This window comes from Sus scrofa, chromosome 1, assembly GCF_000003025.6.
Source record: "Sus scrofa isolate TJ Tabasco breed Duroc chromosome 1, Sscrofa11.1, whole genome shotgun sequence".
Taxonomy (NCBI): Eukaryota; Metazoa; Chordata; class Mammalia; order Artiodactyla; family Suidae; genus Sus; species Sus scrofa.
The window spans coordinates 264,277,546-264,304,670 of record NC_010443.5 but is presented as its reverse complement, the minus strand read 5'-3'; the positions used below and the strand labels follow the sequence as shown (position 1 = coordinate 264,304,670).

The 27,125-nt window shown below is 60.6% G+C and overlaps 2 protein-coding genes across 20 annotated transcripts in view; one reads left to right on the top strand and one right to left on the bottom strand.

Annotated features, from left to right (window-relative positions):
- Positions 1–3,682, top strand: part of DENND1A (DENN domain containing 1A) — a 522,363-nt gene extending 518,681 nt beyond the window's left edge. For all 19 annotated transcript variants that reach the window (XM_021074670.1, XM_021074685.1, XM_021074709.1 and 16 more), the window contains one exon: positions 629–3,682. In XM_021074670.1, coding sequence (XP_020930329.1) covers positions 629–1,819 — 1,191 coding nt within the window. In that variant the 3' untranslated portion in view covers positions 1,820–3,682. The remainder of the gene's footprint in view (positions 1–628) is intronic.
- CRB2 (crumbs 2, cell polarity complex component) lies at positions 2,940–27,122 on the bottom strand. Its single transcript, XM_003122155.6, has 13 exons — positions 26,935–27,122; positions 19,997–20,320; positions 17,195–17,390; positions 16,920–17,059; positions 16,278–16,463; positions 15,999–16,112; positions 12,411–13,283; positions 11,814–12,322; positions 11,162–11,327; positions 9,635–10,418; positions 8,682–8,798; positions 7,933–8,050; positions 2,940–6,165 (listed from the first exon to the last, which is right to left on the bottom strand). Exons 1-13 carry the CDS (start codon positions 27,032–27,034, stop codon positions 5,941–5,943), a joined length of 3,852 nt encoding a protein of 1,283 aa, XP_003122203.3. The 5' UTR covers positions 27,035–27,122; the 3' UTR covers positions 2,940–5,940.

Sequence of the window (27,125 nt, the reverse complement as noted above, 5' to 3'; positions counted from 1 at the left end):
CTCGTGCCCCCTCCCTGTGCTTCAGTGCCCTCTCTGGCCAGTGGGGGCTTCTGACTGCAGTCCCCGGGTCACACTGTGGGATTCACAAAGCACCTGTCCCTCTGCAAGGAGTTGCTGTTCCTACGCTGCCAGTGAGGGAACTCAGGCCAAGAGAAGGGACATGACACCCAGGTTGGGGCCCTATCCGTGGCAGAGGTGGGACTTGAGCCCGGTCCTCCTGTTTCCTTCGCAGTCAGCATGCCTTCGTCCGGGCCTCTTAGGATCATGGGTGGTTGAAAGTGCCCACACGCTTGGCAAAGTTAAAATGGATCAGGCCAGTAGAGTCGTTTTCCTGAAACTACTTGGCAGCGCCGGCGTGAAAAGACGGGGCTTTCTCTGGAGCTCTTTTGTGCCACACAGTGAGAAAAGCCTGGCTCGGAGTCTGGACAGACCTGCACTTAGTTTCTGCTGCTGACCTGGGCTGAGCCCCCAGCTGCTCTGGGCCCCAGGGGGCTCATGGGCCACACTCCTGGGCCCCCTGTCCTAGCATCCGCCTGGCACACAGGAGCGGGAAGGGGAGGGGCGCTGCTGCCTTCCAGTCTGTCCCAGGTCAGCCTGTGGGGATTGCCTCCCTCCTTCCTTCCGACAGAGGCTGGACTTGGGCAGGAGCGAGAGGAGCCGTGGGATGCCAGGAGCCTTGAAGCTTGCCCACCCGTACAACAAGCTCTGGAGCCTGGGCCAGGACGACATGGCCATCCCCAGCAAGCCTCCGGCCACCTCTCCTGAGAAGCCCTCGGCCCTGATTGGGAACTCCCCAGCCCTGCCCTGCAGGCCCCAGAACCGGGACGGCATCCTGAACCCCAGCGACAAGGAGGAGGTGCCCACCCCAACTCTGGGCAGCATCACCATCCCCCGGCCCCAGGGCAGGAAGACCCCAGAGCTGGGTATCGTGCCCCCACCCCCCACTGCCCGCCCGGCCAAGCTCCAGGCAGCCAATGCTGCCCTCGGCGACTTCTCCTCGGAGCAGCTGCAGGCTGAGCGGGAAAAGCGGGCGGCCCTGGGCTTGGCCCCGTTCTCCGGGCTCCTCCCCGCTGCTGCCCCACAAGACCCCACCGAACTGCTCCAGCCACTCAGCCTGGCCCCAGGGGCTGCGGGCACGGGCAGCGACGCCCTGCTGGCCCTCCTGGACCCACTTAACACAGCCTGGTCAGGCAGTACCCTTCCACCAGGCCCTACAGTCCCAAATGTAGCCACCCCATTTACCCCCCAATTTAGCTTTCCCCCCATGGGGACCTCCACCCCATTTCCACAACCATCACTCAACCCCTTTGTCCCACCTGTGCCAGCATCACTGCCAACCATGCCCCTGGTCTCCACACCAGCTGGGCCTTTCGGGATCCCTCCTACTTCCCTGGGGCCAGCTTTTGCCCCCAGCCTCCTACTGTCCAATTCTGGCTTCTGTGCCCCACATAGGTCTCAACCCAGCCTGTCTGCCCTCTCCATGCCCAACCTCTTCGGCCAGATGCCCATGGGTGCCCACTCCCTGCAGCCCCTGGGGCCCCCAGCGGTCACCCCTTCAAGGATCCGAACATTGCCCCTGGCCCGCTCAAGCGCCAGGGCTGCCGAGCCCAAGCAAGGGCTGGCCCTACGGCCTGGAGACCCCCCACTCCTACCCCCCAGAAACCCCCAGGGCCTGGAGCCCTCATTGCAGCCCTCTGCTCCACGAGAGGCCAGAGACCCCTTTGAGGATTTGTTACGGAAAACCAAACAAGATGTGAGCCCGGCCCCAGCCCCCGGCTCGGTGGAGCAGCTCAGGAAGCAGTGGGAGACCTTCGAGTGAGCCAGGCACCAAGGGCTGGGGACGAGGCTGGCCGGCCCCGCTTCCCCTGCCACTCTGTTTCTGCCCAGTTTCTGCTGGTGGGAAGGGATGGGACCCCTCTCTGCTGCCCCTCCTCCTCTCCACACTGCCCATCTCTGGAGAATGGCACCAGTTCCGGCCTGGGAATTGACCCAGCTCCCGGGCACCTGTCCCGCCCTGCCACCCCCTCCCCTGCACCCCTGATTGGGTTTTGCACTAAAGAGGTCAGCTGGGCCAACAACTGCCCCAGGCCATGTCCCAGCCACCTTCCCTCTGGAAACTGCCCACCAGGAGTCCCGAGGCTCCTCAGGATGCCTCCTCCCGAGCCCCATTCTCCTGCCCCAGCTGCAGCCCAGCCCTGCACACCCCACCTCCAAGGGCACAGGCGTCAGCGGGACCCTCAGTGTGAGCTCGTCTGCACGAGACACGCAGTTTGGAGTTTGAAGTTCAGAACCCTCCTCCCAGGCTTGAGGGTTGACCTGCCGAGGCATTTCCAAGCCTCCTCTAGCAATATGCACACTCATTCTTTCATGAGTCTTCACCCCAACCCCAACTTCCATTTTCCTGGCTCGGTAGGGATTTGGGGGCTGAGAGATCCCTGGGTCCCTCATGGTAGCCAAGCCCAGCCCTGGCCAGCCCTGCATGGGGGCCGGGAGCACCAGCAACCCTGATTCATAGAAGACAAACTTGCATCAGGTAAATCTGAGTGTACCAGGTGGAGTCAGGCTGCTGTTCAGCACGCGCCCTCTGGTCCCCGCGGGTTCTCCTGGTCTCCAGTTACTGGCAGGTGCGGCTCAGCCTCTTGTAGAGCCGGTCTGCAGGGGTAGAGCTGAGAAGCAGGTACTCGGATTCCAACTCAAAGGCCAAGCTTAACGGCACAGACTGACACAGGAGGCCCAGCTGCCCAGCTCCCTGGGGCAGGAGTGGGCAGGGCACTGAGCCCCGCTCCAGTCCCACCCCCACAGGAGCAGGCAAACCTACCTTCTTGCAGCCCGAAGGCAGGAGGGGGGCTCAGAACCACCCCTCCCCACCCACCTTGTGGTTCTTGCCAGCATAGAAATTCCTGAAGCCAATGTCACCAAAGCTAAATTGAAATGTTTTGTTATTATTTCTTTTATCTTTCTTTTCCTTTTTCCTTTATTGATTTGATGAATCTTGAGATTGACTAGTTTCAATAAACCAAGTTAAAATATGGCCCCACCATTTAAGAAAACAACCCTCTGAGACATGCAGGAAATTGTGAGCATTTCATCCTGATTTCTCATTTCCTATTTGTGAATGGTCAGACACACAGTCTCAGAGGTGTCTGATAGGGCAAGGGCTCCTGGAGGCCCCCGTACCTCCAGGAGCCTTGTCAGTGTCTGAGCGGCGGGCGGCTAGGAGACCTCCAGCCACACGCAGGTGAGGAGGCCTGGAGGGCCTGCCTAGCACACAGACCCTTCCTGAGTCAGTCACAGCCCCTCAGGCCAGTCTTCTCTCTAAATCTGGGCAGTGTCCTCTGGCTGCTGGAAGCAGGGAGCCGTGTCATGTCTGAGCCACGTGGGCACCTCTGGGACGCTCAGGTGTTTCAGTAGGGGTTCCAGATCCACCCGTCCTGGGCAGACTCCTGAGCCCCCCTGGGGACAAAGCAGCCCCCGCAGGGAGGCAGAGCCTGGGGCAGGGTATAAGACAAGAGGTACCAGGCGGCCTGAGGGAAGTGGAGGCCACCCCGAAGTCTTGGTGGTTGTGCTGGGGGCTGGTGGCCAGTGCGCCATGGGCACTGCTGTCTCTTCACTTGCTGGATTGAATTTGCAAATCCAAGGATGAATCTTGTGTGTACGTTCAATAAAATCTTCTTGGGGAAAAGGCTGGTATCCCTGTGTCCTGAGGAAGCTCTGCAGGGAGGGGAGGCCTCAGACAGCTGCAGCATCCCCATTTGTAGAGGCAGAGGCTGGGGCTCGGAGCTGTGGGGGGAGGCTTTGACTCCTGGCCCACTCCCAAGCCTTGCCCATTCAGGCCTCTGAGCCCAGCTCAGCCCCTTCCCCTCCCAAGCAGAGCATGGCACCCAGGGCGACGGGGGGGCTTCGCAGGTGTGCACAGGCCTGCCAGGTCCTCGGAGCAGAGCTGCGGGTCACCAATGATGTCAAAGGCACCCAGGCCCCATGACAACACGTGCAAGGGGACACCTGGAACTTCACCCCCACAGACCTCATGAGCAGGGCAGAGTCCTGGAAGTCGTGCCTCCCTTAGCTCTGTTGGGGAGGGAATCCAGACCAAGCATCCAGAGTGGGCACTAGGTACACCCAGTCCCCCCACCTGCCCATCATTTGGTCGTGTCCCCCTCCCCAGGCTGCACTGGAAAATGAACCTTAGGACAGCTCAGCGCTCCCCAAAGAAGAGCCCAGCTTTCATATGTTGGGATTCCACGCAGGGGTCTTTTCTTAGGGCTTTGTGAGACCATGGGTTTGCCAAATCTCTGACTTAATAAACTAACCAAGGCACTGGCTGTGGCTAAGCTGTTGGTACCAGACTTTCCTCTCTCTTTCCCAAGAGTCATGGAGAAAGTTGGGGGAAAGGCGGTCCCACCTCCTACAGGATAAGGACCAAGTACCCCCTTAACCTAGTGTCCAGGGCCCTTCCCATCCCAGCCTCAGCTGAGTCCCCAGCCTCACCCCTGCCCCTGCCCCTCTGTCACCACAAGGCTCCACCTCTGATGTGACTCCTGTCCTCTGAAAGCTGGATGAGACCCCAGCGGGGGCTGGGTAAGGTCAGCCTCCCATCTAGAAGTGGAAAGGGGTCTCCTGGCCTAGGCACAGGAGGTGCTGGCCCGAGAAACAGGAAGGACCAAAGGGCACATCTCCAGGTCAGGGACAAAGGGACCGGAAGCTCAGAGACCAGGCCCTCAGCCAGGTCCCAGGGCTTAGACAGCCCAGTGTGAGGGCCTCACCAGGAAAGGGGCTGGAAGCAAGGTGGCCAATTCTTGCCCTCATGTGTGTCTGTCCACAGGACCAGCCCCGATACAGAGGCGGTGCCAACGTTTGCTGAGCACCCGCCTCAGCAAACAATCCTGAGGGCTTTCTGCAAGTCCTCTCCTCGAGTCCTCCCGACGCCACATAGAGGTGACTGGTCTGCAGAGGAAGGCAGCCTGGAGAGGACAGCGCTGGCGCTGGTGAAGCTGGAGAACCGCAGGTGGGCAGGGAGGGTGTCCTCAGTCCTCATCACCCTCTGGCCCCCCTGCTGCCCCTCAGGGAGCGTGCCCCTTCCCCACACCTAACAGGATGTCCTGGGCAGCCCTCACAGCAGACCCAACTTCAGCCACTTCCAGGGCCCCATCCCCGTAGTCCCCTGTGAGGTAGGCAGGGCTGCTTTCTTCAGGTGACAGGCCGGTGGGAGAAGGGCCCAGACACCCCCACAGCTCCTGCAGGTCTGCCCTGTGGTCTGTGTCCCCGAACCTGGCTCCGGGCGGCACAGGGAAGGGGCAGATTTGCCTCCAGGAGCTCACAGCCCCTGACTGATGTCCTGCTGCTGCCCACTGATTTCCAGCTGCCTCCAGGAGGGGGGCAGCCTCTGGAGATGGGAGAGGCTGCCAGACCTGGGGCTCTGGTCCTTGGGCAAGTCCTGGCCTGGCCTCTGGGAGAACTAGTGTCCCCACAGCCCAGCCGCCCTTCTGCGGGGTCACCTGCACCCATGTGCACACACAGCAAAGATCTGGACATGCCCATGAGCCCCATCCGTAACACACTGGTATCTGCAGGTCCAGTCCCAGGTACACACACACACACTCACACACTCACTCCTGAACACATCATGTGCACCCCTGGTGCCCCCCCTGCACAGCCATGTCCCTGCCACAGCAAGACCCAGCGGTCGGGTGGAGAATGGCCACAACCTCTCCGGACCCTCGTTGCTTCCCCGAGTGCACCCCTTCCCCTCAGTCCACAACAGGGCAGAGGCAGGGGCTCCCAGCAAAGGGAACACTCCCCCAGCAGGCATCCTGGGCCCCCTACCAGCTCCCCAGGGCCCGAAGGGGCGAGCCATTTCCTTGCAGGTTCTGGAAGCGGCTCCTTGGGTCTCCAGGTGGAAGCTGAGGACCTCACAGGTCCTGGAGCTGCAGACAGACGAGCCTAGATGAGTCTCTCCTCTGGTGGCACCTTGAGGACACTGTCCATCTCCAGCCGGGCTCCGGCCACCTCCTGCTGGCTGGGGCTGTAGGTGCCCTCTGACTGGCGGCGCTTTCTTGCTGCCATGATCCCTGAGAGGAGGCCCAAGAGGAGGAGGAGGAGGCAAGCGCAGGCCGCAGGCACTGCCACCTCCAGCAGTGGGAACGGCAGCGGCAGCGGCAGGCCCTTCTGCAAGAGATGTGATGAGACGCCTGAGACCAGGGTGGCAGGGAGACCCCCAGGCCCTTCAGAGGAGAAGAGAAAAGCATCCCTGGGGCAGGCTTCCCTGGGAAGTAGTGAGAGACCTGGCCCCAGCAGTATGCAAGCAAGTGCCTGGGAGCCACCTATCAGAGCCACTGCAAAGGGATTCCTGTACAACCCAGGGGTTCTGGCCAGGAGGAGAGAACACACATTTATTGAATGCCCAGTAGGAGCTCAGCACCAGGCATGGGATTTCAGGTAATTTCACGGGAGCGAGGACACCTCCTTGTGTGGGCACAGGAATCCTTGGTTTATTTTGTTCACTGTTATGGCCCAAAGCGCAGAGCAGAGCCTGCTGGGCCAGCACTTGACAAGTATTAGATGAGAAGACAGAGGCTTCGCCCAGATTCCCCCAGGCCAGGACTAGTGGGTGTCGAGCCAGGACTGGTTCTCCTCTGCCGCCCGTGCCAGGCCCATGCCAAGCCCATACCATCACCCTTCAGCCTCTGATTCCAGCCGAAGGGCCTTCCTTCACCTGGCCAAGCCAGGTCTCGGTGCCCAGCCCTGCGGCCCACTGCTCTCAATAAACTCATCCAATCTGAAATGATGAGGCTTGATCCCACCTGATCCCAAAGGGTGCTCTAGTCTTTTTAAGCATCTGTGGAGACCATGCTTAACCCCAAAGCAGGAGGCTTCTCAGGCAGTAGCAGGGAGCCTGTGCAGGGCATGAGCTGGGGCAGGGTGACCTGGCCCAGAATCCACCAGGGCCTGTCCCCACCCCCCAAAAGACCTTTCCACCTCTTCACAGCCACCCCAGATGCCCCATCAGAGATTCTACAGACCTGGAATTCTGAAGCCCCAGCCCTCCCTCTGTCCCATGAGACCTCTCAGCCCACTGTGACCTGGTCCCAAGTCTCAGCACCCAGCTCTGAAAAAGGTACCCAAGGCTGTAGAAAAAAGTTTGTCTCTGCTCTGAATGGGCCCTCCCCAGCCTCGAGCCCTGGGCACTTCTGGGGGACTGTAAAGCCACTTCCTCTCTGGGAGGAGGCGGGGTTAGGGGAGCCAGAGGCTGTAAAGTTCAACTTGAAAGGAAACATTCCCCAGAAGCAGAGGGGATTTTTAGGTTTATGACCTGGGCTGCCAGAAGCTAGTGGAGAACAAAGCTCCTCCGGAGGCTTCCTAGCGCAGCCCACTCTGGGCTCCCTCGGCCTGGGCCTGCAAAGCCCGCCCTGCCCCTTGGTGGGGAGGGGGCAGAGGGAGGTTCAAGCTCAAGCCGCCCGCCCTTCTATTCCCGCCCCTCCCTCAGCTGGGCCTCCTGGGTCAGGGCTGCCTTCACAGCAGTCAAGCCTCCTCTGACTCAGACTCCTGGGCACCCCAAATCTTCCTACTCTAGGATCCTGACTCAGAAATCACGGGGGATTTCAGGCTCCTGTACCACCAACCTAAATACCAGGATTCCAAAGTCTTATGGGCCCTGAATCCCGATCCCAGATTGGACTTGGCAAAGCCCAACTGTTTCACTGCGGTCCCCAGAGGGATGGTGAGGGCCCCCAGGCTCTCCCTGGAGTGAAAATATCTCCGGGGGCAGGGGTGTAGATGGGACCTGAGTCTCCTTTCCCTGCTACTCCCACCCCACCCCTGGGCTGGTCCAGGAACAGCTCCACAGGCACTACCCTCTCCCCCCACCCCACCCCACCCCAACATCATTTCACTAACGTCCAAAACAGGGTACCCACCCATTCTGGCATCACTCACCACCACTTCGCAGAACTGGCCTGAGAACCTTGTACTGCAGATACATTCATACACCCCACCAGCTGCCCGGCAGGTGCCCCCATTCAAGCAGGGGTTGGCTTCACAGGGGATCTGACACCTGGGAGGCAGGGGAGAGGGTGGGGCTGAGAAAGCTGCTCCCTCCCATGCTGCCTCTTGCTCCCCCAGCTCCTTAACCTCCTCAGATCCTCCCCCATCCCCAATCCACCCCCCACCCTCCACAGGCATCAAAGCTCATTCATCCACTGTCCCCAGCACCACCTCTGCCAGGCTGGGCTCTGCCAGGTGATCGAAGCTGAATGTAACCTCCATCACCCACCATGCCCCTTCACCCCAGCATTCATGACTGAGAATTACTCTCACGCCATCAGAAGCCCAGGAGAGCCTGTGTACAGGCAGGCAGCTGCCCAGGGAAGCTGATGCCATCTGTCTGCAGTGGGCCCAGAACTTGCATTTTTACAGCCTCCCCTGGCAGACCTTATGCAGGTGGGCTCTGAACACCACCAGGCAACCACTTCCCAGCAGGTGTCTGCATAACAGAGGATGGTCTTGGAAGCCCCAGAAGGAAAGAACTCAAGTGGCAGAGGTGGGCTGTCTGGCACGGTGACGACAGTGAGGGCTGAGAAGGTGAGCAAGGATCCACACCCCACTTCACCTGCCCTGGGTAGAGGGGATCCAGAAACCCGCTCTGCCCAGCTTTCTACACTCACCAGCCCACTTCCCACACCCACCTCTGGCCGGCAAAACTCTCCTGGCAGCTGCAGTTGGCACCCTGGGGCCCACCCTCACATGGGGCGCCACTGAGGCAGGTGATGTTCGGGCTGCACTCCTCTGGCAGGACAGGCAACCTGAGCAGAAAGCACAGAGGCTGCACTGGGGGCTGGACACCTGGGAAGGACCTGGCCACCCCCACGCACTATGGGTCACTCAGGGGACCACAGGCCACCTGAGCCTCTGCATCATCACCCAGGGAGTTCAGAGCCACCTCTTAGAGACCCTGCTGTCAGTCTTGGGAGTGGTGTCTGGGGTGAAAGGAGTGGAGCACAGGCCACCTGTTGCTCTATCCCCACCCCCAACAATGTGTGCAACCTCTAGACCGCCCCCCCCCCGAACTCATGGGGCTTTTCAGAGGCTCAGAGTCTTCTGAGGAGCCGATGAAGTGTAAGGCTCTCCTGGGGCAAGAGCATCCTCCTAGACATAGAGCCTCTGCAGACGCCCTCCATAAGCTTGGTTGCAAAAGGAGTGGGGAGTCGTAGCCAGATTGAATAAGGGAAGGGGCCAAGACCAGCTCACTCCGCCCCGTCCCTCGGGCCTGATGGGGGTGGCCATCTGTGGTGAGCAGCTCCGCTGGAAAGCCTCTAGGTTTTCCTCCAACACTAGCTCTGGGTTCCCTGCTGCCATCCCCCCACACCCCCACCCCCAGACCACAGCGTGGCTTATCTCAAATTCAAATTTCCCCGGGCGACCTGAATGTTATCTGGCAACTCTAGGAGGCTGCTGTCCCCAAGTCACAGATAAGGGCTTGGTGGCTCAGAGAAGGGATGTGGCTGGCCCACGGAGCCAGCGCATCCGCAGCTGGCCTCCAGACTAGCCTGCCCCGCCCACCGGCCGCGGGCGCCTCCTCTCCTGTCCCCACCCCTGTGGCAGCCGCCAGGATCCTGGGTCCCAGAACGCCTCGGCGCACCTGCAGCGCGGGCCCGCGAAGCCGGGCGGGCAGCGGCACTCGAAGCGGCCGTCGGGGCGCGCGTGGCAGCGGCCGCGCGCGCAAGGCGCCGAGCGACACGGGTCGGCGCGCGCCTCGCAGCGTGGGCCCTCCCAGCCTGGGCCACAAGCGCAGGCGACTGCGTCGAAGAGGTCGCGGCAGGCGCCGCCGTGCAGGCAGGGCGACGGAACACACACGGGCGCGCCTCGGCAGCCGAGGAGCGGGGCCGGCGCCCCGGGCCAGGCTGAGAAGGGCTCCCGAGAGCCGGGGGCCGCGCCAGGCCGCGGGCGCGCCAGGGGCAGCGGGAGGCCGCCGAGCGCCACGCGACCCAGGCAGCCGGTGAAGTTCTCCGCCAACAGGACGCGCGCGGCGCCTGGGCCTCGCAGGAAGTCCAAGTCGCCGGCCAGGCCGCGCAGCGCCACGGGCGTCGCCGCGCCGTCCAGCCACAGCAGCCAGCGCGACGCGGCGGCCTCCGGGCGCTCCATGGCCAGGCGCACGCGGTGCCAGGCGCCGTCCGCCACGCGCGGCCCGGGCGCCGGCAGCACCGCACCTGGCAGGCTGGGGCCGCTGCGCACGCCGGCCGCCAGTGAGCCGTTGCGCACCGCCAGCCAGATGGTGGCAGGGGCGTCCTCGGCGCGCAGCAGCCCGGCCTCGGGGTCACGCGTTCGGAAGGCCAGTGACAGGCCGCTGAGAGCGCGCCCCGACGACGCGTTGTGCCCACTGAATTCAGCTGGGGGGCCCTCGCGGAACGTGGCCTCGGCCACACCTGCAGGGAGACAGAGCGTCGGGGGATGCCCTACAGGCGCCCACGCCCAACCCAGGCACACGGCGGTGACGTGCAGACATTGTCTGCCACGCCCCCGCCCCCCCCCTCGAGGGGCACACCCACCCTCCCATCATCTAATCCCAGAAACTCTTCTCCCAACTCCCCACTTCCAGAGAAGCAGCTCCAGGCTGGGGAGACCTCCCTCACCGTGCCCCCACACTCACCCCTGCACTCTAGATCACACACCAGGTAATAAAAGCCCCCTGAAAAATCTGCCTCCTTCCCTTCTCCATGAAGTTGCCCTGTCATCACTGAGGCTCAGTCTTCACTGCAATCATTTTAATAAAATCCAGTCACCTTTTTAAATCACCGCCTTCCTGCTGGCCCTCCCACGGCTCCCCACTGTCCTTGGGGAAGAGCCCCATGCTGCCTGGCCTAGCATTCAAAGACCCTAGCAATCCACCTGTACTTGTATTTCAGCTCTTGTAAACCTCAGGGCCTTTGCACATGCTTTCCCCCCACTTCCTGAAATGTCCTTCCTTACGCCTGGTCAGAGTTTTATTTGCCCTTGAAAATGTTGCAAGTGCTCTCTTCCTCCAGAAAGACTGTCCCATATACAGTGGCTCAACCATACCGGGCCAGCGCTCTTGGGATCCTGGTCTATTGTCTCCGACCCCTGAGGGATAGGGTGGGATCTAACCCAGCTTGGGTGTCCATGTGGGCCACCCAGGGCACACACTCACAGACAAAGCCATCAGGGACCTCCTCGCAGGTGGCAGGCGGGAGACAGGGCTGTCCAGGACACCACAGCTGTTGGGCACACGTGGGCCCTGTGAAGTTGGCAGGGCAGGTGCAATGGAAGTCATTCCAGGTGACGAGGCAAGTCCCACCATTGAGACAGGGGTCAGGCTGCAGGAGGACCAAGGCAGGTTACCTCCTCACCAACAAATAGAGAAGTTACTGTCATCCCCATTTTACAGAAGAGAAGACAGGCTCAGAGATGAAAACCCCCTTGCCTGAGTCACCTAGCCAGTAGAATAGAAATAGAGGCAGCAGAATTCCCACCCAGACTATCCTAGTCCCAGGACTGGTGCTTTGTTCATGAGCCTGGGTGTCCCTGTCCCTAAGCGGCTCCTGCAGAAAGGCTCAGGCAGCCTTCTGCCTGGATCAGGGTGTCTGTCTCAGATTAGAACTGAGAAGAGAGGCATGGGGACTACCAGAGGCCAAGAGCAGCTGGCCAGAGAGGAGATTAAAAGTGAACCCTGCTCTCTCTCTCCAGCAGTGGAACCCCGGGCAGGTGCTCCACCTCCTCATGCTGTCCTGCCCAGGACAAGGACAGGCTAACCCCCAGCGATGCTGCAGGAAAGGACCCATACCCTTCCCCCTGGCACTCACACTGCAAGTATCCTCGGAGACGCAGCCCATAGTGAGATTCCAGGACTGCCTGCTGCCCGGGGCACTGGGCTGGCTGGAGTTCCCCAGCAGCGGTGGAAAGAAGGGGAGGTGAAGGCCGTTGAGCCGCAGGTCTTGGATGCAGCCTCGGAAGGGCCCACCCCAGGGCTGGGCATCAGCAGGGAAGAGCCTCCCACCCACATGCACCTGCTGCCCCAAGCTCTGCAGGTGGTCAGGCCCAAAGCTGAGCATCACCAGGTGGCGGAGCCCATCATCCCAGCGCCCTGGGAGCAGCAGCGCGGGACTGCCCAGCACCTCGGCCCGGATCTGGCCCTCGCTCAGGAACACCGTCAGGCCAGCTGCTGAGTCGTTGGCAAACTGGAGCAGAAGGCCAGCAGGTTCCCGAGTGCGGAGGAGGAAGGACACAGTGAGGTTGGGGCCTGGCAGCTGGTTGAGCAGGAAGGAAGCAGAGCTCAGGGTGCCCCCCAAGCCAAAGGTGGCAGCAGGAACCTCTGCAGGGAGAAAGGGTGCTGGGCGTGAGGCCTGCGGGCTGGGGGAAGGCGCAGCCCTTGCCCTGGGCCCACCTGGCCCGTTCCTCACCATCAGCACATGTGGGACCGCTATAGGGCCGGGGGCAGTCACAAAGGAAATGAGTCCACAGGTCCACGCAGGCCCCTCCGTGGGCACACGGCGGAGGTTGACACTGCTCCTGGCGCCCGCAGCCCAGGAGGACATTCTCGCCGAGATCCTCAGGCAGCAGGAGGTGGCCGTCCACGTGGACATCCTGGAGGCAGCCTGCAAAGGCCCCGCCACCCAGCTGGCTGGAGCAGAACCCAGCAGGCATCGGGGCCTGGGAAGCCAGAGGAGGCAGGGCCACAGGACTGGAGGCCATACACAGGCGGGCAGGGCAGCCTTCGTGCCAGAGCCGCAGCTCCAGAACCCCTAGGCGGAGTGCCACCTCCACTTGGTGCCAGTAGCCGTCATTTAGGGCCATGTCCAGCAGCCTCAGGACAAGCACATTGTTGCCACGGCTCCTGAGTGTGGCCTGAAGCATGGCCCCCACCAGTGCCAGCTCCAAGCTGTCCTGAGTATCCGAGCGAGTGGCCAAGGGACCAGAAGTTACTGTGGTACGAAACCTCAGTGCCAGACCCAAGGGACCACCAGCTGGCACCACAGCCCGGACAGGGTTCCCAGCCACCACGGAGAAGGTGGTATTCTGGCCACACAAAGGTCCATGGGTACCAGGTGGGCAGCGGCAGGTGTAACTGTGGACCCCTGACTTGAAGGTGGGGATGCAGGTGGCAGCCAGCGGGCAAGTGTGGCCCTCGCACCCGGTGAGCTGCACGGAACAGTCATGCCCACCCCAGGTCTCTGGGCACCAGCAGATGTAGCCGGCCACCGTGTCTTCGCAGGTGCCACCGTGGAGGCAAGGCTCTGACAGGCATTCGTTCACATCCTCCTGACATGTCGGGCCTTCAGGAGAGACCAGGCCAAGGCTGAGCACCCCAGGCCAGAACCACGGTCCTGACCCAGAGCCTACCTGCCTCAGCACAGGGACCTGTTTCTATCAGCCAAACCCATTCCCAATTCCCAAAGGATTTCTCATGGTCCCCTAAAGTCCCTGGACACTAGAGTTCAAGATGCTCTTTCCTTTACCACACCTGGTGAGTCTCCAGGCCCTATGGACTCAATCCCCTAAACACCCTCCGATCTCCCCTTCCCACCTCACAAGCTCTCCAGGGCATGTCTAGTGTCTGCTAGTTCTCCAGCCTTTAGAACCCGCTCCACCATCCATCTCTAAAAGCAGCCAGAGATCTATTTCTAAGGTGTGACCTGGCCAGGTTCCTCCATTGATTAAGGTCCAGGCTCTCAACCCTGGCATTTGAGATCCAGAGGCTGGGCTCTACCAGGCATGCAAGTCTCAACCCTGCTGCCTACAACCCTCCAGCTGCCTCTTCCTCCAGGCATTCCCTAGAAAGTCCTGCCTCTGGGGCTTTGCTCTCACTGCCCCCTCTCATTCTCCCTAACCCCACCTTTCAAACTCCTACTCATCCTACAAAACCCAGATTCAAACACCCAGTCCCCTAGGAGGCTTTCTCTGACTCCCAACCCCAAGCTACTGTGTCACTCCCAACTCTTTTTGCCCATTCCCAGGCACAGCTCTCCAGAACCCTGTATTGAAAATATCTGTTTACTCAGCTGAGATCTCCTGCAGGGGCCTGGCTATGTCACCGGTGCCCAGCAGTGGACCTGGCATGACCTTTGTGGACAGAACAGTGAAATGGAGGATGCATCTGTGGCACTCAAGTAGCTCCTGGCTCTAAGCCCTCTGTCCCTCTGCTCTATGGCCCCCACCCTGGGTGTGAAAGGGCCACCTCGCGCTCCCCTTCAGGAGCTTCCATGCCAGGTGCTCTGGCCCCAGCGTGGGTCAAAAGGCCACAGCCCAGCCCCAGCTCAGCCAGAGTCTCCACAAAATCACCAAGGCCAGCCCTGCCCGCACCCATGTCTCCTAGCCAGAAGAACCCAAGCCCACAGAATCCTCCAGGATTTGAATCTTGGCCCTAATCAGCCCACAAACACCATGGCCTCCTTCTGAGGACAGCCAGCCCCACCTCCCCCTGCCCAAGGCCGAGCCCCGCATACCTGCCAGGAGCCACAACACCCCCAGGAAGGTCCTCAGAGCCCACAGCCCCATCGCATGTCCCCACAGATGGGCGGAGAGTGGTGGGCAGGCGCCGAGGCTGGGGAGCGGAGCTCCCCGCCTGGCCTGGCCGCCTCCTTCGGAGCCAGCTCAGGAATGCCAGGCACTGGCCTCCCCCACACCCAGCACAACCCAAAGGGAGGATGGGGTGGACAGCGGCAAGGATCCCAGCCCCACGGCTGGGGTTCCCCTCCCAGTCCCTGAACTCGGAGGTCTGACCTCCCTGCTACCCATCAGCTGAGCTCAGCTTGGGGAGGAGCTGGGCTCCCGCTGACACTGGTGAACCTGGGTGGGGAGGGGGTTGCCACCCCCTCTCTAAAGCCTCTGTCACTTCATCTGTAAGATGGGGACTTAGCTTATCTCATGGGGCAGTGGTGAGAAGAAAAACAATGCAGAAAATGCCTTCTGAGGCAGGACATGCCGCTGCAGGCCCACTGTGTGGGGGCCACTGCTTCTGGGACAGGACTCGGGGAACCTCAGCCCGTGGGAGCAGTAGATGGGCTCTCAGGGTGCCCGGGGAGGTTGGCCACCCAGGAGTGGGACGCTGAGCCCCAGCCTCTTTGGGCAGGTGAGGGGGTGAGGGACAGAGATCACCACCTCCTTCCCCAGGGCCGGGAGCCTGTGCCCAGGAACCGTGCCAGGGAGAGGAGGCCGCCTGCCTGGGCAGGAATGCGGGCGGGTGTGGGGGGAAGCGTCACAGGCATTCCAGAGGGGACAGGGACACTCAGTGAGTGCGTGAGAAGTTCCTCGGGTTCACCAGTGTCTAGAGAAAGATGTCTGCGTGTCTGGCACCTGCTGTGCCCAAGGCAGGGAGAGGCTTTCTGCAGAGCCAACTCCTGCCCAACAGGCCCCAGCTCCCCAAAGAGCATGCTCATCCTTCTCTAGATACTGCTCCCAGATCTCATGATGCTCCCCACCCGCCACCACACCTACACCCACACCAGCCACTTTGCCTCCTCTGTCCCAGCTGAACCACCCTATCCCTCCTGCAGGCCCCTAGGCCTCTGCCCAGCCCTTTTATGTCACGTGTCTGGGACACTTCACACTTTCTCCTGGACAACCTTGGCCAGCTGGCAAGATAACACCCCTGACCCCCAGTTCCAGGCGCATCTCCTGGGCCCCAGACCCCAGACCTCCCTGCGGGTGCTCCACAGGCACTCCACATGGACAAGGCTAAACTCGTCATTCTCTGCCCAGCATCACCCAGGGCAGAAACGCAGCTGGCATCCCTGACCCCTCCCACTCCCACCTGGAATAGCCCTCAGCCCTCAGGACTGGAGAGTGTCCCACGCAAATACTTCTCAAGCTCCACTCCCACCTCCGAAACCCAGGTTCCAGCTTAGCCCTCTCATCTGTCACCTCGGCCACCACATCCACCTTGTCCCCCATCGATCCAGCCTGCACACATCAGCCAGAAGGAACCTTCTTGTCCCAGGCCCTCTAACTCTGACTTTGCCCTGCCCCAGTGCCCACCCCACCCCAGACACCTGTGTAGCCATCTGGACAGTGGCATTGGAAGCTGTTGGGCAGGTCCTGGCAGAGGCCTCCGCTGAGGCACGGCCGTGAGGCACACTCGTCCACGTCCACGCTGCAGTCATCCCCTGCAAGAAGCCCAGCTGTGGTTCCCACCCTCTCCCTCAGAGCCAGACTGGAACTGGAGAGCCCATTTCAATAGCTATGGAGACTGAGGCCAGGGAGGAGTTTGAACCCAACCCTGGCATCCCTCCCATGCATCTGGATGCTTCCCTGGAAGGGGGTGGACTCACCCTCAAAGCCCAGAGGGCAGCGGCACAGGAAGCCAGCAGCATAGCGGAAGCTGAAGGCACCTGGGAAGGCAGCCTGGATGCCCCCATAGAGGGTTGGGTCAGAGCGCTGCAGGCACTGGCCCCCATGCTGGCAGGGGCCCGATGCACACTCGTCCTCGTCCACCTCGCACCACTCGCCGCTGTATCCTGGGGACACACATACACCCGTGCACGGGGATCAAGGCACAGGCGGGCATCAGGCAGCACCCCTCCACTGCGCCAGGCCAGCCCAGGACCAGGCTCAGACAACAGCTCCGAATATGGTCACTGATATTCTGAGGAGGGACACATTGAGAAGAGTAGGAATGACCAGGGCAGTCTTTGTCACCAGCAGCATCAAGTCACTATTATTACCAGTATCAGGGGGCACTTTGCACGTGCTGGACCTTGTGCCAAGGCTCCATGGATGTTACACCTTTAATCTCCTCACAACAGCCTGGGAGCAAGTGCTATGATTAGCCCACTTTGCAGATCAGGAAACTGAAGCGCAAAGAAGGTTACCACCGCAACGCACACACTGCCTCGCCCACTGAGAGCGCGTGCGCACAAGCCCATACCACCCGGTAGCCCCACCACCCCCCCAGCGCGCACGCGCACACACACCTGGCCAGCAAAGGCAGCGGAAGCTTCCCAGGCCCTCCAGGCAGGACGCGTTGTGTGCGCAAGGTGACGATGCGCACTCCAGCACCTCCTGCTCACAGCGCGTGCCCTCAAAGCCCGTGTCCGCGCAGTCACACTGGAACCTGTGGCCAGAGGCGATGGCGGGAGTTGAGGGGCGAGCCGGACCCCAGCCCCTCCCTTGCCTCTGCTGTGCCATCCCCCGCCCCACAGGCCCACCACGCAGTCTCCCGTCTGAAGGTACCCGGGCGCCCGCTCACCCGTTGACCAGGTCGTGGCACACGCCCCCGTGCGCACAGGGCTGGCTCTGGCACTCGTCCAGGTCCAGCTGGCAGCTGGCGCCCCCGTAGCCTGGCGCGCACACACAGCGGTAGGAGCCCACGCCGTCCAGGCACGAGCCCCCGTGCAGGCAGGGCGCCGAGGCGCACTCGTCCACCTCTGACTCGCAGGTCACGCCTGAACAGGGCCCGAGACAGACGGAGAGATGGACGCCCAGAGGGAGAGCGAAAGAGGCCGAGCCAGGCTGACCCAAAACCCGCTCCAGACAGTGACCAGCAGCGGAATGTCAGGATCCAGAGAAGAAATCCGTCGGTCTGTTCATCCAGAGCAGGTGTTTCTTGCGCCCGCAACGGCAGTGGGGTTAAAACAACACAGACATCCCTGCCCCCTTGAACTCACAGCAGTCTAGCCCAGGAGACGGGGTTAGGTCAATATTGCATAAGTGGGGACCGATTTTTAATTTTGATAGGCTCAACAGTGCCAACGAGGTGGATCTTGTAAAAGCAAGAGCCCGGCTCTTGGCCAGGGGAATTGGGAGTCAGGGAAGTTTCTTGGAAGAGGAGCCTTTTGAAGAAGGAGGGGGCATTCACTAGACTAGGATAGGGGCCTGTTGGAGCAGTTAGAGGCCAGAGAGACTATCGGTCAAGACTTGCTTGGGGCAGGGGCCTCATGGAGGGTCAGAAGCCAAGGGGAGAGCAGAGGGGAGGGGTGGGCTGGGGTCTGGCCTTGGGGGGCCAAGTAACACAATCTGAGCTTATATCCTACCAGTTTTCACACCATCCTATCTGCATTTTAGAAGCCCCGCTCTGCTGGCTTTTTGCAGAGAGTGCAAATATGGACCCCAGGCAGGAGGGACGCAGCGTGGTGGGAGATGCTGGAGCAGGTAACCAACTCCTTCAGGTTTTCCCTGCACTGTTTTTTGTTTGTTTGTTTTGTCTTTTTGTCTTTTCTAGGGCTGCACCCACGCCATATGGAGGTTCCCAGGCTAGAGGGTCTCATTGGAGCTGTAGCTGCCGGCCCACGCAACAGCGACAGCAACGCCAGATCCGAGCCGCGTCTGCAACCTACACCACAGCTCACAGCAACGCCAGATCCATAACCCACTGAGCAAGGCCAGGGATCAAACCTGCAACCTCATTGTTCCTAGTCGGATTTGTTAACCACCGAGCCACTGAGCCACGACGGGAACTCCCTGTTTTGTTTTTAAAACTGAAAGTCCTGTATCCTGGGAACCCCCCTCAGTCCTGGACAAAACCAAGAGGGTTGGGAGGCTCTCGGGGGTGGGGCTGTGGAGATGAAAGGAGATGGAGGATCTCAGCATTTGGAGATGGCCTGCCCAAGCCCATGGTGGAGGCCACATTCATTGTGCACTCCAGTGGCCCTGCCTCTGCCCCTACGTGGGATTGGTCATGGGAAGCCAGGGACGCAGCTGGCTCCAGCTGGAACCCTCCCCCCTTCTCAGCCCAATGAGCACAAAACATGGCCCCTCCTTCCTGTGACCCAGCCCCACTCCCACCCTCTGTGCCAGGGGGAGCCAGGCCCAGGGCTCCTGGAATCCCAGCCTCCCCCGCCTGGCTCAGAACGGAGGGAGGAGGAAATGAATCACAGCAGACGCTGCCCCCAGCTCACACATCCACAACTCACTCAGAACGCCTTACCCAAAGCATCTGAGCACCACACATCCGAGTACACACACACCTGCTGGCACCCACACACCGACATTTCCCACAAACGCATTCAGGGAGCCCAGACACTGGGGATACTGACAGACACAGAGGCCCTTTATGTAACCTACTCACACATCATAGCTAATCTGTCCAGACACCTGAAATCTCAAATGATGAGAAAGGTGCACAGAACCCATTTTCAAAGTTCATTTTCATCTGTGTGCCAAGATCCGTCTCTCTACGCCTCATTTCCTGGAGCCCAGCCCGCAGTCTGCACCCCGTACTCTTAGGTGACCTCGCCCTGCCCTCTGCCCTCAGAGAGAGTCATCTGAATTCAGGGTTGACTAGAACCTGCAGTGTCCACCCTGCAGGCTCCCAACTGCCCTAGACCTAGCCTCGCTCCCAGACCTGTCCCCAGCTGTGCCCTCCTTCCTGACTTCTAGGCAGTTGGCCCAGGATGCTCTCACCTTGGATGGTGGTGGGGCAGGGACAGGACCCTACTGGGGAGGAGGGAACTCCGACCCCAAGACAGTGGACACCCTTGGAGTGCATCTTCATTACTGCTTGGAGCAAGATCAGCAAGCTCATCTATGCTGGAGCTGTGAGGGCGCAGGGGGCACCCACTGGGGAGGGGCACCCGTTACCACCCAAACCATACCAGGGGTGTTCACGCTCTAGAACCACTAGATTAGGCACCAAATGGTGTCTGCGCCACTGGCCGATGGGTCTGTGAGTCAGTGCTAGAAATGCTGTCTAGACACGTCTGATTGAAGTCAAACCAGGCATAGCTGCACTCTAGTCCCAGAGATGCCTGGGGGTGTCTCCACCCCCCAGCACCGCCTGAACCCTACAAGGGACTGACATAACATTTGTCCAGTGCCTGTTCTGTGCCAGGCACCCTGCCAGCGCTCACACACTCGCACGCTCATCCAGAGCTGCCAGATTAGCCGGAGAAGCATCGATTCCACAGCAAGGCCAAGAGCAGCCATACCCTAGAGCTGCCAGGCTGCCTGGGGGTGTCTACGCTATGGTCAGAGCTGAATACACGGTTTGACACTCTGAGCCCCTGATGGGATGGGCATTACATCTGCCTCCAGGGACAGCCTAGGCCATTACCTGCATAGCCGAGGGGGCAGTGGCACTCATAGCGATCAGCCAGGTTGCGGCATGTGGCCCCGTGGTGGCAGGGCCGGGACGCACACTCATCAATGTCCAGCTCACAGTGCGGGCCCTGGAATCCGGGCACGCAGTAGCAGCGGAAGCCGTTGGGATCTGGATCCTGGGGCACACACAGAGCACCGTGGTGGCATGGCTGGCTGGCACAGCCCCGGGGCTCCGTGGGCCCGCAGGTGTAGCCACCACTCTCTGTAGCCTGGCATTCGGTCCCTGGAGCACACGGGTCTGAGGCACAGGCCCCTGGGGTCTCCGAAGGCACCGTTCCTGTGGAGAAAGGAAACTGGCTGGTGGCGGGAGTTGGGGGGTAGGGTGGAGGCAGGGACTTCCTGGACACTCCCCTCCCCAAATCCAGGCCCATCCACAGATCACAGATTTGGGGAGCAGCAGTGGTCTGTCCTACACAGGAGGATGGAGGGAGGGCCGGGGGTCTGCAAATGGGGTCCCAAGCAGCTGCACACCAGAACTGGGAGCGGTTTCAGAAGACCGTCCATGGCAGAGAAATAGGGCCTGGGATGCCCGGCTCCGCAGCAGGATTAGTGAACAGACAACCCTGTGAGCTTCAGGGTCTGTCCTCATGTTTCAGCCCCACCTGGGGCGGGGGTCCCCAGCCTTCTTCCTCCAAGGAGGGGGCCTCCTCCCATTGCCCACTCCACTGCTCCTGCTGGGGGTCTGGTAACTCCATCTCTGCGTGAAACTGGAGCCGAAACTGGAGCCGGAGGACTTCAAAGGCCCCTCTCCGCAGTCCGCCCCTCCTCCCTCCCTGCCCTGCTGGCCTGGGAACCCCTCTGAGGATCCCTCACTGGCCGAGGTCACAGGGTACAGGGCAGGTATTGAGACCTGCTGGTGGAACTCCTGGCTCTGGCCACTGCGCTGGCCCCACAAAGCAGATCCTCTGTTAGAGAATCACCCCCTGATCTAGAGGCCGCCTCCCTCCCACCCTCCCTTCTTAGGCCCGTCAGTGTCATGCTGGTCTAAGAACTTTGAAGTCAAGCAGTCCTGGATTCAAATCCCAGCCTGGCCAACAAACTGTGAGACCTTGGGCAAGTCATTCCTCCTATGAGCCTCCCTGGTTTGAGTACTGGCCACGAGGTACTGAAGAACTGAAAGCCTCAGAGACAGCAGTCAAGTGCCCACTGGCGGTAGGAATGCAATAAGTCATGGGGGAGGGGGTGCCTCTGCAAGAAGGAGGCACCCCCTCCACCTGGGGCTCTGAGAGGCACCCCTCCCCCCCAAGGTTGTCATCCAGACACTAACCAGGCCCCGGAACAGCTTTGAGCCCTGCATCTCCCCTCCCCCACCTGGTGAAGACCCCCAGATAAGGCTCGGCAGCCTCTCAGGCGTCATCCACATTCCACCAGGCCAGGCTTTCCACCGGCCAGCCCCCACCCTCACCAGCCAGGGCCAAGCCAGATGGGGGACAGGGAGGCAGAGATACCGACTCGTGGACACAGGGAGGGAACAGCCATCAGCCACCCACCCCCAGCTCCCAAAGCATCTGGTACAGCTCAACATGGGCTCACTCTTCCCAGATGCCCACTGAGAGGGAGTGGGGGGCAGGCAGCCACCCAGGGCCAGGCATATGGCAAGAGGGGCAGAGGGTCTGAAACGCCTTCTGGGGCTCTGGGGTCCACAGACCCTCTCTGCCCGTAGTTCCCCTCCCCAAAGACTGGTCACACGGGCCTCTCTGAGGGGCTTATGGGTAGCTTGTCTTTCTTTTTCCCACCCTGAGCCACAGTGGCTGATCACTATAGAGTGTGGTCTCCCAGGGTAGATGGTCTGATGGCAGGGGAAGATGCTCTGATGGGGGTGGGAGGATAGTCTGATGGAGTAGGAAGATGCCGTTATGGGGGAAGATGCTGTGATGGGAGGAAGATGCTGTAATGGGGGGAGGATGCTGTGATGGGGGGAGGATGCTGTGATGGGGAAAGATGCTGTGATGGGGGGAAGATGCTGTGATGGGAGGAAGATGCTGTGATGGGGGGAAGATGCTGTGATGGGGGGAGGATGCTGTGATGGGGAGGATGCTGTGATGGGGAAGGATGCTGTGATGGGGGAAGATGCTGTGATGGGGAAAGATGCTGTGATGGGGGAAGATGGTGTGATGGGGGGAGGATGGCCTTTTGGGGGTGGGAAGCTACTGTGATAAGGGTGGGAGGATGGTCTGGGGGGATGGGAGGATGGTCTTTTGGGGGTGGGAAGGTGCTGTGATGGGGGGAGGATGCTGTGATGGGGGGAGGATGCTGTGACTGGGGGGAGGATGCAGTGGTGGGGGTAAGATGCTCTGATGGGGGGGAAGATACTCTGGTGGGGTGGGAGGTTGATCAGGCTCCCTCAGGAAAGGACACAGGTTTAGACATCAGACCCGGCTGGTTCTGGATGAACAGTGCCCACCTTGTGGGTGTTGTAAGGAGCCACCAAGGGGACATGAGTGAAATCCTGGCACCAGTGAGCCTGCAGTGAGGGCTCTGGCCATTAAAGTCAGGGTCCCTTGACCTGCACACTCAGGAGGCACAGCACAGTAATCACGTCTCCTGCTGAGGGGCCTTGGCTGTGGGTGCTGGGCCTGACAAGGCACCACCCTTCATCTGTGTGACACAAGGGACTGCACCCCAGTCTGGAGCTCTGTCCCCAGTTCAGAGCCCTCCACTTCCTAGCAGGCTGGGGAGACAGTGCCTTGGGGGACCGGGAAGGTGTTCATCACAGTGAGAGCAGGTGGGCTGTGACCCCATATGACAGAGCCCGGGGGACAGCGCCCAGCCCCACGGGAGGAAGGAGTTCCTGCCGACAGCGGCAGGGGAGCGGTTCGTCCCACGAGGCATGCAGTGCGCCAGAAACCTGCGCGTGAGGGCCAGCGCATCTCCCTGTCATCTGTCTGCACATCCGCCTAAGAAGGTGGAAAGGGCTTTTTCCCTTTTTTAACTTGAGCAAAGTGAGGCTCCGAGATGAAGCGACTTCACGGTCCCCCAGGAAGGGCTGGAACCCAAACCCAGGTCTCACTGTTCCACAGCCTCCAGAATTACCCCAGAGCCTAAGAATTCAGATTCCTGGGCCCCTCCTGCAGACCCAGAGATCCAGAACCGCTGGGCCTCGGGTCCAAAAATCTGCATTGCGACGTGCGCCCTGGGGGTTCCTTTGCACGTTGAGGCCTGGAAAGGAACGCAGATCTCGGCCTCTCTGCCTCCCAGGAGCGAGCCCGGGAGGCCAGGCTAGCCCGGGGCGGAGCGGAGAAGTAAGGATGGCGGGACAGGGGAGGGGCCTTCTGGGCCAGGCTGGAGGGGCGTGGCCTGTTGCCAGGGTGACGAGGGGCCTGTGCTTATCTTTACAAATCCCTCCTGACCTCTCAGGCTGCCTGGGACGACCTGGCAAGGGAGGGATTAACCGACCACCGCCCCCCCGACCCCACCCCCACCCCCACCCCGCCCCGGACCTGCTGCCCTGCCTTGGGAAGGCCCAGAACCCGTCTCTAGGAAGGGAATTTTCTCCATGGAAAGGACAGGAGTTTCACAACAGCGGCCATTTAGTGCACATTCTGTGCTCTGGGCCACGCTACACCTCCTGCATCTATTACTACGTTATTGTATTTGATTCAAAGTGGAAAAGGTGGGTGCAAATTAAGAAAGTTTCTGCTTTTCTAACTCAGAGAGGTTAATAAACTTGCCTAGGGTCATCCCTCAGAAAATGAAGAGGCAGATCGATTCCGGACTTCTGAGAAGCCCATATCTCCCAATGCATGTGAAATTCTGCAAACTCTAAATTGTCACCCACCGATCATCATTTTAGAGCATTCTAGCTCAGCCTATCCCAGGCACGGACAGAATCTCTGAAGGTTTGCCTGAGAGTGGAGGTTCCAGTATCAGCCTGGGCAGAATGCGTGGTCTTCCCTGTCTGTCCAGAACCCAGCTGCTAGCAATCCCAAGGTGCTTCAGGCCTCACTCGGTGCCTAGTAACTCCTACTCTATGTGCACTTGTAACGGGCCTAGTGAGAACGGCCAACAAAAAATGAGAAGTGTTTCCTGAGGGTGGGTTTTGTGAAGCTTCCCATCTTGACAAGGCAAAAAAGAGAATATATCTAAGACACCACCCAAGATCTCAGAAGATGTGCTTTTGGCCTAGGGAGAAAAAAAAAAAGTTCATCTAGTAGCACAAGGCCCCAAGCAAAGGACTGAATAATAGTGCAACTGAGGCAGAACCATTGGAAAAGGGCTAACTTATTCTAATAAGGCAGGAAGGTTGGGAATAGTCTTTTACGAAAATGTTTGTCACCCGAGGTTAAAAGGCATAATGTTGATAATGGCAGCAGTAGCAGCCACAGATCCTCTGTCTACCCTTTGCCAGGCCTCAGTGACCCCACTGTTCCCAAACCATCGTCTCAGAGCACTGGGGCCACAGAGGCACGTCCGGAAATGGGGGCGAGACCAAGCAGATGGGGCTCTGGGCCTGCCACCACCGGACCGGCCACTTGTAACTATTTCACTTTTAACTATGAGTGGGTGCCCGGCTTCTGTCTAAAAATGTCATTTGAAACGGGCAGCGGGGGGGTGGGGTGGGCAGGGGGGCTTGCCATGCCAAACCTAAGTTGGAGAACCACTGCATTTTCTTATTGAATTCTTGTAGCAACCATTGGAGTGAGCTGGTTTGCTCTCTAGACAGAAGCACGGAGAAGAGATGTGACTTTACAGACTAGTCCCAGAGGGGACTGTGAAATCCTGCCCCCCTCCTCACCCTGCCCCACCACACATAAGCTTTGTGACTCAGAGCAAGTTACTGACCCTCTCTGGGCCTCACTTTCCTTCTCTGTAGACTGGAGGTATCAGAGTCAACCTCAGAGCGCTGTTGTGAGAGTTAAATTTGCTCATGTTAGTTCAGCAGCACAGCGTCTGCCCCGTAGTGGCCGATGGTATTATTTATTCATTTGCCAACAAATTTTACTCAGGGCGAACACTGACTCTTCAACAGATCCCGATGCTGGGTGCTTGTGTGCAGTTCCCCACGCCCTGCCTCTATCCCACAGGCTCCCACCCAGCTCTGGCTGGAGGAGGGGCCAGACTTGGGGCTGGACTCGCCACCCCTTTGTCATCCAGGCTCCCAGGGTGTGCGGGGAGCGGGAGGGATGTGAGAGCCTGATGTGCCCCATTGTGCTCTGAGATGCTTGGTGCTCTCCTAGCAACCAGCCGGCCTTTGCGGCAGAGAGGGCCTGAGGCAGAGGGGCCCCCACCCCCCCCTCAGGGCCTGGCGGGCTTGGCAGCAGAGCCTGGGGCCCAGGGCATCCAGAATCCCCAGCCCCTCTGGGATAGAGGCTACTTTTCAAGTGACACAATCCCCAGCGCCTCTCCTCCCGGCGGTCAGTACTTGGGTCCAGCATCCAGAAATGCTCAAGACTCCACCACCCCCACCAGCCCTCAGGGATCCGCAGAGAGGGGGCTCCCTCTGGGGGGAATCGCAGGGGGAAAGGCTGGCCCTGGGAGTCCCAGCGGGGCTGTGGGGGGGGGAGTGTGTCTATCGGTGTCCGTTCCCTCCTGTAGCATCTACTTTGTGTTCAGGCTGCTGCAAGGTGCATGTGAATGTACGTCTGAGTAAGAATGCACACATGTGTGCAGGCACACGTCACGTACGTGTCATGTGTGTGCCCACAAGTGCATGCGTGGGGGGGGTCTACGTGTACCTGTGGACACCTGTTCACGTGGTCATGTGTCCCACACTGGTGTGCTGGCAGGTGTGTGTGTGTGTACACATGTGATTTGTGTGTGTACACGCATGTGTACATTTGAGTGATCTGTGCGTGTGCATTGTAGGGTAGGGGACAGGCACCAGCTCACATGCCCCTTGTGCAGAGAGCAGGCCCCCAGCTCCTTTCAGATCTGCCTCAGGAGCCCAGGCTGCAGGCCTGCGGAGAGCAGAGGGGACGAAGGCTGAGAGGCTGAGGAAGCGCCAGGTGAGGGCCTGGGCGGGGGCGGGGGGGGGGGTGTGGGCCCCACACCCTGGGAGTCTGAGGAGGCGGGGGCTCCCCCAGCCGTGGCGGAGCCCAGGCCATTTGCCTGCGCAAGACGTCCCAGTCCTGGCCCCGTAGCTATAGTGACCAAGACAAAGCGTCCCTGGACCCCCCAGGAAGAATCCTAGGCCCGCGTGCAGGAATCCACTTGGACAAAAGCAAAAGCCTCTTGGTGAACAGGGCACGCTTCAGAAAGCCCTTTCAGCTTGGCCTGGGAATGCCGGGTGGGGGCAAGAGTGGACACACGTGTTCCCAGGTGCCCAGCCACCCCCCAGGGACCCCAGAGCCCCCCAGTGCAGGCAGGGCCAGCTCACACATGGAGGGGATGCAGACAGGCGCCCAGCTCCCCTGGATCTCCTTCCCTCTTCTCCACCCCAGTCCCCCGGGCTGGGGTCTCCCGCCCCTACCCCAGGTCACGAGCAGAGACACAGTTCCACCCACTTGATAACTTCAACCCCACAAGTCACGCTGGGATACAGCCCACCGCACCCAGAGAGCCTCAGACACAACTCCTGGCACGGGTGGGACAGCCGTCCCACCTCACAACTTCCACGCACCTACGACCCACACCCCGGCCTGCACACAGCACACATCAGAGCTCCCCAAACGCTGACCTCACAGGCCGGGACACCCGAGCCCCAACACCCCCTCCTGTGCAGGGTACAGCACCCCTCCCGAGATGCACAGAGCCTGTTACCCGGACCACAGCTGGCCACCATCCCCCCACAAAGTCCCCCTCGACCACGCGGGTGCCAGCTGCCCCAGCAGCACTCCCCTCTGCACCCCGCAGTCAGCCAGGCACCCACACGGACAGCCCCCCAGGGTCCAGGGAGTCTGTTTTGGGGGCAGAGCCAGCCCCAGGGCCTCCAAGGCTCAGGCCCCAACTCACCGGTCGGGAGGGCGAGGGCAGGGGCCCAGAGCAGCAGCAGCAGCAGCAGGAGAGGAACTGGGGGCATGAGGTCCTGGGTCCCAGGCCTGGCCAGCGCCATGGCAGCGCTCTGCTCGGCTGGCGGCTGTGGGAACAGGCGGCCTGGCGGGCTCCACACCCCCTCTCCCTCCAACCAGCACTAATGCCGTGGA